Here is a 9,213-nt window from a genome sequence, read left to right on the forward strand (position 1 = left end):
CCGTCCTTTCGGATGCGCACTTGAATGATCAAAGCTAACGAAACCAATCCATCAACCACCAACGATCGAAACATGTCAATCGAGGGCTAAATACAGCAACCCAAGCTGAGGTTTCATCAACTCACGTACATAATTCCAATAACACAATAGTCTGACATGCCTTGACTACTTGCGAAGATTATCCGACTCTTTCTGTCTTAATCCGTAATGATCATCATGAAAGCATTAAGCATCTCCTCATCTATGATAGCTTTGACATTTGATACTTTTTGACAATACTCCAAGCTGTTACGATAATAGTTTTAGATTGTTTGATTTATCGATAGGGATTCGATTAAACCAAAATTACAATTAAGGTTAAATCAAAACTTAGTAGTAAGATGATTATCGTTTTGTAACCATCATGATATATTGTTATTATTATTAATCTTTAGTCAAATAATTGAGTATGTATATTGACATGGTGGGGGACTATAGTTAAATGAAGCTACAGAGAAGTAGTTGCGACTGTAGCATCGTCGTCAATGATGCCATTAGGGTTTGTCTCCCCCCTTGAGCTTGACAATTCAGAGGTGTTACACCTCTGAAAGAGGTGATGGGTGACCTAATCCAATTAATGCTCACCTTTAAATTGATCCTTGCATCTGTGTCCTGTTATTTATAGTTTGTTTATGATGTGTTAGGATAGAGAAATGGACATTTGAGGTGTCCATTTATGATGAAATAATTCTTGAAGGAACACAAATAGATTTAGAAATTGGACTCATATATGTGTACATGATGAAATAATTTGGGCCATTGTGACATAAGATTTGATTCGATTCGACTTTTAATAAAAATAATTATCGTAATAAAAAGGATTTAAACTTATTTAAAATATTTATTATATCCAACCCAATTGATCGAATTCTATATCTCATGTTGACCTAATTTCAACATTTCAATCAAAAGGTTCGACCCAAATCAACAAATCTCGACATAATTCAAATCAGCCCAACAGACTGTGGATTAGAGTTTGGGCCTCCAACCCAATCGGATGCCGATACACGTCAGACTTTAAGATTCGATTACGTCGATTAAGGTGCGTGATGGATTTTGCTCCGTCGACATTGACGTAACCGTTTCCGTAACCGTCGCCTCGCGTTTCGCTCGTCAAGGAGATCCGACCGGTAACCCGCCGCGTTTCTCGTGATGGCTCGCCATCGGAAACCGTCTCCCTCCCAACGAGGAAAAGAAGGAACATAAAGAGGAACATATTCGAATTTATTCGTTCCTAAAGAGAAAAAGAAAAAGAAAAAGAAAGCGGAAAGAAAAGCACTTTTTACTCTAAAATATCTGTTTATTTATATTTATATTTCTACTATTCTTCTTTTTCTGAAAATAATATATTTGTTGTACTGTGGAAGCGTTCGCCAGACATCACTGTCGCGACGAACCTTCACGCCGCGGACGGGTAATCGAAAGGCAGCGGCTCGACGTCGCCGCTGAGGGGATCGGCGTGGCGGAATCCGTAGTCGCGCAGCACCTGGTCGTCGGCGAAGTGCAGCGCCCGCTGCATCCCCTCCCAGCAGCTCTCCCCGCTGTACATCTTGTTGTGGTCGCCGCTGCAGGGCTGACACCCCGTGAAGTGCGTCATGAAGGGCCGGCGCCAGCCGTTCGGCCCGCTCACCGCTCCATCCTCCCCTGACAGGTGCCGGTCCCGCAGCCTGCCGTACGCCCCGTTCGCCACCTCCGCGTGCCGCCGGCGCAGCTCCTGCACCTGCCGCTCCACCGCCGCGTACTTGGCCGTCATGTTCTCCAGCCGCCCCACGATCTCCACCCAGTAACCCTCGAAGTAGTAGTCGCTCTCCAGGAAGATCTTGTCGCCCCACCGGTCCTTGTGCTTGAGGAGGAGGTAGACGAGCGCGGACTGGTCGTCCGACTCGTTGAACAGCTTGTCCTTGAACTCCGCCTTCTGGAGTTGGCCCCACCGGTCGTAGTCCGGGGACATGGGGCCCGTAGCCGCCCACACCGCCATGAAGTCGAGCGACCACTGGCAGTTGCGGATGAGGAAGACGCCGGCGTTGAGGCTGACCCAGCTGCGGGCTTCGTACACCAGGCGGGGCCAACCGTGAACCACCAGGTTGTGATCCCGGTAGCGATCCAGGGGAAGCTCGAAGTCCATGTCGGTGAAGGCGGCGTCGGAGTCTACCCACCACACCCAGTCCGCCTCCGGGTGGGCGAGCATGGCGGCGCGGACCATGGGGAGCTTCGCCCAGAACGTGTTCATGGCCGGGTGGAGGAGGGCGGTGTTGTAGAAAAGTTCCATGCCGTGGCGGCGGCAGTAATCGACCTTGTTCTTAAAAAAGCGCAGGAGGAGGTGGTCGCCCACCGGGTTGCGGCAGGGGCCCGGCTGGGACCCGGTCACCATGAGCACCCGCTCGCGACCGTACCCGCCAAAGGCCGGGTGCAGGCGGAGCCAGTCTCGGCGCTTCGCGTCCCAGCCGGTGAGCGGGCGGTCGATGGTGTACGAGACGGAAGGGTCGTCGTAGAAGGTGGCGCCGGGAGGGTCGCGATCGTGGAGGTCAGGGAAGGCCGCAGAAGAGGAGACGGAGAAGGGGAAAGCGGAAGGGTCTACAACGGTGACAGCGGAGAAGAAGGTCGAGACGACCCAGAAGACGAGGAGGGCGACGCCGGCTCCACCCGCGAAGACGAGGCCGTCGGAGAAGAGCGAGGGCTTGGAGGAGCGGCGAGTCATAAGGCCCTTGGAAGTCCTAGCAGAAGAGGGAGATGAAGGCTCCGTACCGCTCATCATCACCACCACCACCGCCAACACTACCTCACAGAAAGGCGAGAGAGAGCGAGAGAGAGAGCGGGAAGGTGGGAGGAAAAGTAAGGGAGGAGGAGTTTTGGATGCTATCGAAGGGATTATGCCACCTGGTGCTGCTTTCGTTGCCAGTTTTGGACTTTAGCGAGGAAGACGAGGAACCGAGGCGTGGTTGCTGACGGAGGAGAGTTAAGCTTTTCGACAACTACTCCTTAAACAGCGGACTCTGCATCGTCGGTGCAGTGCGAGAGACATCCGAACAAGCATTGGATTTGCTCAGGAACGAACGCAGACGGTCTTTATGAATCTTTTAGCTGTTCATGGCTTTGCTTTTCAAGCAAAAGAGGAAGGGTTGCGTTGGTGGCTTCACTGCGCCGGCCGCACATTTCAGGGGGACGGTGGCGTTCGCGTGATTACATGCGCAAATTGCGATGGATCGAGGTCGTGATCGGCGGCTGTGATCCTGCCACGTTGGACGGTCGTTCTCAATTAAGCCCGTCGTAACGGGACCAGGGTGGCGGGGATCGGCGGAGCCCGCTCATCGAGGCCGCGTCTTTTCGGGGCACTGTTTTTGAAGCGCATCAGGTCGCGGTCAGACCGACACGTGGCGATCGATGAGTTGCCCTCATGCATGCTTCCGTGTCTCGCAGGACGTAGCGATGTCGTCCGAGGACAAGTTTTCCACGTCACAGAAGTCCTCATGTCACAACTGACTTCGGCATGACATGCTTCGATTAGTGTAAAAGGTCATGCTGTGCATGCATGACGCCTGTTATCATGTGATCTGCTTCAACGGCATGCCATTTGCATGTCTTAGAAACAGTGAAGTCTTATCAGCTCTGTGTTCGAATCTCGGGTGGGGCATACGATCCATTTATCTCCATTTCTTTGGTTGGTGTATATAAGAATGACATATATGATACCAACAGTACATATATTGTATCGTTGTAAGTCAATTCATCTAAGATAGTATTATAACATCGATTAATTTTTTTTATTGAACAATGACTAATAATGAAAATGAGTTATATTTATTGTGCTGCGACAACGTCGCCGGCTATCACCCTCACGACGAACCATCAGGCCGTGGACGGTCGCGCGAACGGCAGCGGGTGGACGTCGCCGCTGAGGAGATCGGCATGGCGGAAGCCGTAGTCGCGGAGCACCTGGTCATCGGCGAAGTGCAGCGCACGCTGCATCCCCTCCCAACAGCTCTTCCAGGTGTACATCTTGTTGTGGGCGCCGTTGCAGGGCTGGCACCCGGTGAAGTGCGTCATGAAGGGACGGTGCCACCCGTTGGGCCCGCTCACCGCTCCCTCCTCCGTCGCCAGCTGCTCCTCCCTCAGCCGCCCGTACCCCCCGCTCACCACCTCAGCGTGGCGCCGGCGCAGACCGTCAACGCGCCGCTCCACCTCCGCGTATTTCGCCGTCATGTTCTCCAGCCGGTCCACGATCGCCACCCAGTAGGCCTCGAGATCGTAGTCGCTCTCCAGGAAGACCTTGTCGCCCCACTGGTCCCTGTGCTTGAGGAGGAGGTGGACGAGCGCCGACTGGTCGTCCGACACATTGAACAGCTTGTCCTTCAACTCCGCCGCCAGGACCTGGCCCCACCGGTCGTAGTCCGGTGATAAAGGGCTCATGACGGCCCACACCTTCATGAAGTCGAGCGACCACTGGCAGTTGCGGATGAGGAAGACGCCGGAGTTCAGGCTGACCCAGCTGCGGGTGTCGTACACCAGGTGGGGCCAGCCGTGGACCACCAGGTTGTGGTCCCGGTAGCGATGCAGGGGGAGCTCGAAGTCCATGTCCGTGAAGACGGCGTCAGAGTCGACCCACCACACCCACTCGGCCTCCGGGTGGGCGAGCATGGCGGCACGGATCGCGGGGAGCTTCGCCCACTGCGAGCGCATGGCCGGGTGGAGGAGGGCGGTGTTGTAGAAGAGGTCGATGCCGTGGCGGCGGCAGTAGTCGACCTTGTTCTTGAAGAAGCGGAGGAGGAGGTGGTCGCCCTCCCGGTTGCGGCAGGGACCGGGCTGGGACCCGGTTACCATGACCACCCTCTCGCGGCCATTCCCGTCGAAGTTGGGGTGCAGGCGGAGCCACTCCCGACGCTTGGCGTCCCAGTCGGTGAGCGGGCGGTCGAAGGCGTAGGAGACGGAAGCGTCATCGTAGAAGGTGGCGTCGGGAGCGTCGCGATCGTCGTGGTCATGGAAGGGCGAAGAGGAGGAGATAAAGACGGGGTGAGAAGATGGGACGTCGAGGACGGGGGGTGGGGAGAATATGGTGGAGACGGTACAGTAGAGGACGACGGCGGTTGAGGCGAAGCCCGCAAAGGAGAGGAGGCAGGGGTTGGTGGAGCGGCGAGGCATTAGTACCGAGTGCAAGCAGAAGAAGGAGAGGAAGGCTCTGAACCGATCGCTACTGTCACCATGACCACCATCACCTCCTCACACTTTAATCTAATGCAAGACCGACCGGAGAATGTGAATGGAAGAAGAGAGGGGGAGGAGAGGGAAGGAACCGAGACGTGGTCGATGAGGGAGGCCCCAATTCATTTTGAGGAAGAAGACCCAACTCCATGCCATTTTCTGCTCCGGCAACTTTGGAATACTTTTATTGACGACAGCCCTTCTATTCAGAACTCAGAGAGAGAGAGAGAGAGAAAGAGAGAAAGAGAGAGAGTCTAAGGAGGAGGAAGAGGCGGCAGGGTGACATGAATAGAAGGATAAAATTATAATTTTTTGAAAAAAATAAGGGTTATGGGTAAATTCTCAATAGAGGACATTTTTTAGAATATTAACATAAATTAAATTATTTTTATGAAAACTTTATTTATAGGATAAATTTTAATTATGGAAAGAATTATCTCAAAATTAGGATGATATTTTTTAATTCCATATTATCATCAAGCTTATGGATAAGGCATGGTGAGTTAATTTAAATGAAATAATAGTTTATTTGATAATAGAGAGATAACAACACACATAGGGCTACTGATACCTTATCAAATATGATAGACCTCTGATCAACTCTAAATCGATACATTGAGGTCACTTGATTAACACACCGATCTTACTTAACTCGAATACAGTGTTTCTATCTATTCGACAATCAATCAATATGTGTCTAGTATATCATAGTGTCGATTGAGATTAACTTAAGAAAATTATTATTCTTTGACCTTCATATTTGGTGCACAATCCCATCTATGACCAGATGAAAGTGAATAATTATTTACAACAATTAAACATAACCCTAAACCCATTTATGACACTAAAAAAGCTCACAAGTTCATTGAACTCATTTATTTTGAATTTATGATAATTTAGATGAAATTTATAGTGAATTGAATACTTCGATTACTTTACCGACTCAAGTATCGAAAATAAATTATTATGTATATTCTTATTGTAGTTTTTGTAAGGTCTTAGTATGAAGTTTGAAATTGAATCCCTCCGAACAAACCATAGTTATATTAGAATTTATATGTGCCTATTTAGAGTTCTAAACATATTAAATTGTATGTAGTATATCAATAAAGTTCTAAACATATCGTATTACATGATAATATCGAAAAATGCAATTATATTATATTCAAAATAAATTGTTTAGTGACGTAAAATAAATGATTTTATCTAGGTAAAAAGATAACAATAGTGAGAGAAAGATGATGAAAAGGAGAGAGAGGTGGTTAAACAGGAAGAGAATATGATCAAACGAAAGAAACAATTGCACGAGAAACAAAAAATTTCTTTTTCAAGTGAAACATAATTCCAAAAATAACATAAAAAATTACATTAAATATTTTCATCTATAGCTATAAATCAGGACAGTTTGATTTAACGTGATCTATTTGTGGGGGTTATCTAAAAATCAATCAGACCGATCGATTCATTCCCTTTTTTAATATATTTGATTGAATAAATAGAATGATTTGATTCTCGATTTTTTTTTTCCATTCAGTTCATCATTAGATTTGATATATTTGTCACGGATGATTTCATTTTCGATATTTCACAATCAATCCTTCTTAAAAAATATTTATTTTTTAAGATAATATTTTTAATTTTTAAAAACCTAAATTATCTCTAAAAAAATTTCTTATTTGTTAAAATGTTTTTGATATATTATAATGTCTATTTTTTTGTTAAATTAAAAAAAATATTAAAAAAATAAAAAAGAGGGATACTGTTAGGAAATATAGAAATCTCCCAAAACAATTTTGTTCTTGGATTTAAAAAGTGATTCCTCAATTTAAAAATTGATTCCTCATTTTTTGTCAGTACGATCAATTGGTTCGGTAAAGCATAGAAAGGTGCGCAACCAATCGGCCAGATTACTGTTTTCCACTGCGTCGAGATTGGTAAACGTTCTGATCAAGCGGCAGGGAAGCTTCCACGAAGGTCACGCTGCTACATTATTGTTACGTCTCACGACGCGGACGCGACGCGCTTATCCGATTGGTTTGGTTTCGTGTCAAAGCAATCGTCCCCTCGCTCTCCTGAACTATAAATTCCCACCCACACTCCGCCTCTTCCATTTCTTGTCCCGCACCCGCACGCCTCGCCGCGTTAGATCGAAGACTCGACAATATGAGCTACTACAACCAGCAGCAGCCTCCCGTCGGAGTTCCACCTCCCCAAGGTACCCGTTCATCCATCCATGGATTTCTTGCTAGGGTTTGGGGTTCCAACATGGCTGTGTTTCTTTTAGCGTTGGGGTTTCAGATCTCTGATCTTTGTACTCGATTTCGTTGTTATGGTTAGGTTATCCGCCCGAGGGGTACCCCAAGGACGCCTACCCACCGCCGGGGTATCCGGCGCAAGGATACCCACCTGCTGGCTACCCCCAGCAGGGGTATCCGCCGCCGTACGCTCAGCCGCCACCCCAGAAGCAGAGCAGCGGGCCTTCCTTCATGGAGGGATGGTAATGGATCCATTTATTTTGCCGCTTTTTCCCTTCTCTTCTCTGGAGCCGTCGCTGAAGGATCGAACAAGCTTTGATCTACGACCGCCCAGCCTTCTGACCGGCGCAAGACTAGCAGATCTGAGCTAGATGCCGGCAAAGGTAGCACCCGGCGCCAGATAGCTATCGTGCGCTGAGGTTGAGGCGGTTGTGTGCGTCTCCCTTTACTGACGTGTCGATCACTTTCTTCCGTTCGTTTTCTTTAACGCTTTTTTGTTCTTTAAACTGATTGTTTATTCCTCGTCCCGTTTCCCGAATTATTCGGCTCCTGTCCGGCACAACCGGATCCCGTTTCCTTTCACATCTTTCTTCTCTCTTCTCTCCGGATAATTTCTCCTGACACTGAAACGATTTCTAATTTATATTGGTTGGTGCAGCTTGGCCGCTCTTTGCTGTTGTTGTCTCTTGGATGCTTGCTTCTGAGTTCGAGTTGGGATCGATCGGGAGTGGCTTCGTGCGTCCTGCTTGAAAGATTGAGTTTGCCGGATTCTACTTTAATCCCCTTCTTTCTGGTTCTTTCTAGTGGTCAGATCGATGAAACTGGAAATGAATGTGGGGTTTTAGAATATTTCTTCTCTTAGTTGATGTGTTGTTTCTATCAGTATATTGTACATTGTCGCAAAAAAGGAAAATAAAGAACAATCCCAGTGCCGTGATTTAGAATTATAAACTCGTTGGTTGCTCGCATCAATGAAACGAACTACTTTATCAGACTCACGAATACTATATTCATCACCACTTGTTTGTTGGTTAGAGCAAACTGAGATAATGTTATATATCAGCCGCAGGGAGTATCTTTGGTTCTTTACAGGTGTGATCGATCAGATAAGAAATAAAAAATATCAGCATATGTCAGCCGTGGGAAATATTTTTATTGGAAGTATTTAATAAATAAAATAATAAAAATAAAAAATATTTTATTAAAAATATAAAATTTATATTTGGATATGTTGATGAACGGATGCGCCGTGGCTGATGAGTCAGCATGGCCTGATTCACGAGTCGATGTCGGGAGTCATTGGTCGGTTGAGCTGGTTACCGAGGTCGGTCACGCCCTTAGGAAGGGGTGTTGGCGTCAGAATGTTGATTGACGTATCTTGGTTGGGATATTGGTTGGCGGCTCTCCGTCGGGATGCTGGTCGACGACTCTCGGTTGGGATGTTGGTTGGTGATTCTCCATCGGGTTGCTGGTTGGTGGTTCTCCGTCGGGATGGTCATGGCTCGCGGGATGGCTGTTCTCCTGCACAGAAGGCTCTTGTCAGGTGATTTGGTTTTGTTTTGCCTCTCCTTGGGCCAGATGCCGGCCAGGGGTTTTTATACTACTGTATGAGGGTCGGTCGTACGTGGGTTTGGCGTGACGCCCGATCCTCGAGGGGCGATATGGTACATTTGTGTGGTCGTCATCTCGGGACACGTGAAACGACGCTATACGATGTTGTCTC

The 9,213-nt window shown here is 47.9% G+C and overlaps 3 protein-coding genes across 3 annotated transcripts; 1 reads left to right on the forward strand and 2 right to left on the reverse strand.

The window, feature by feature from the left end:
• Window positions 1–1,330: 1,330 nt before the first annotated feature.
• LOC103979863 (probable glycosyltransferase 7) lies at window positions 1,331–3,428 on the reverse strand. The gene has a single exon (XM_009396086.3). It carries the CDS (start codon window positions 2,792–2,794, stop codon window positions 1,439–1,441), a length of 1,356 nt encoding a protein of 451 aa, XP_009394361.2. The 5' UTR covers window positions 2,795–3,428; the 3' UTR covers window positions 1,331–1,438.
• A 457-nt stretch (window positions 3,429–3,885) lies between these two features.
• LOC103980068 (probable glycosyltransferase 7) lies at window positions 3,886–5,214 on the reverse strand. The gene has a single exon (XM_009396351.2). The coding sequence runs from the start codon at window positions 5,173–5,175 to the stop codon at window positions 3,886–3,888; it is 1,290 nt and encodes a 429-aa protein (XP_009394626.2). The 5' UTR covers window positions 5,176–5,214.
• A 2,080-nt stretch (window positions 5,215–7,294) lies between these two features.
• LOC103979862 (cysteine-rich and transmembrane domain-containing protein WIH2) lies at window positions 7,295–8,441 on the forward strand. Its single transcript, XM_009396085.3, has 3 exons — window positions 7,295–7,450; window positions 7,573–7,732; window positions 8,149–8,441. The coding sequence occupies exons 1-3, from the start codon at window positions 7,399–7,401 to the stop codon at window positions 8,192–8,194; spliced, it is 258 nt and encodes an 85-aa protein (XP_009394360.1). The 5' UTR covers window positions 7,295–7,398; the 3' UTR covers window positions 8,195–8,441.
• Window positions 8,442–9,213: the final 772 nt, after the last annotated feature.

Source organism: Musa acuminata, chromosome BXJ2-3 (assembly GCF_036884655.1).
Source record: "Musa acuminata AAA Group cultivar baxijiao chromosome BXJ2-3, Cavendish_Baxijiao_AAA, whole genome shotgun sequence".
Taxonomy (NCBI): Eukaryota; Viridiplantae; Streptophyta; class Magnoliopsida; order Zingiberales; family Musaceae; genus Musa; species Musa acuminata.

Excerpts from the sequence above, each read along its gene's own strand:
- LOC103979863 (XM_009396086.3), bottom strand. The coding sequence starts at position 2,794 with ATGATGAGCGGTACGGAGCCTTCATCTCCCTCTTCTGCTAGGACTTCC.
- LOC103980068 (XM_009396351.2), bottom strand. The coding sequence starts at position 5,175 with ATGCCTCGCCGCTCCACCAACCCCTGCCTCCTCTCCTTTGCGGGCTTC.
- LOC103979862 (XM_009396085.3), top strand. The coding sequence starts at position 7,399 with ATGAGCTACTACAACCAGCAGCAGCCTCCCGTCGGAGTTCCACCTCCC. Across the intron at positions 7,451-7,572 it reads CGGAGTTCCACCTCCCCAAG|GTTATCCGCCCGAGGGGTAC; the intron begins GTACCCGTTCAT and ends TGTTATGGTTAG. Across the intron at positions 7,733-8,148 it reads CCTTCCTTCATGGAGGGATG|CTTGGCCGCTCTTTGCTGTT; the intron begins GTAATGGATCCA and ends TGGTTGGTGCAG.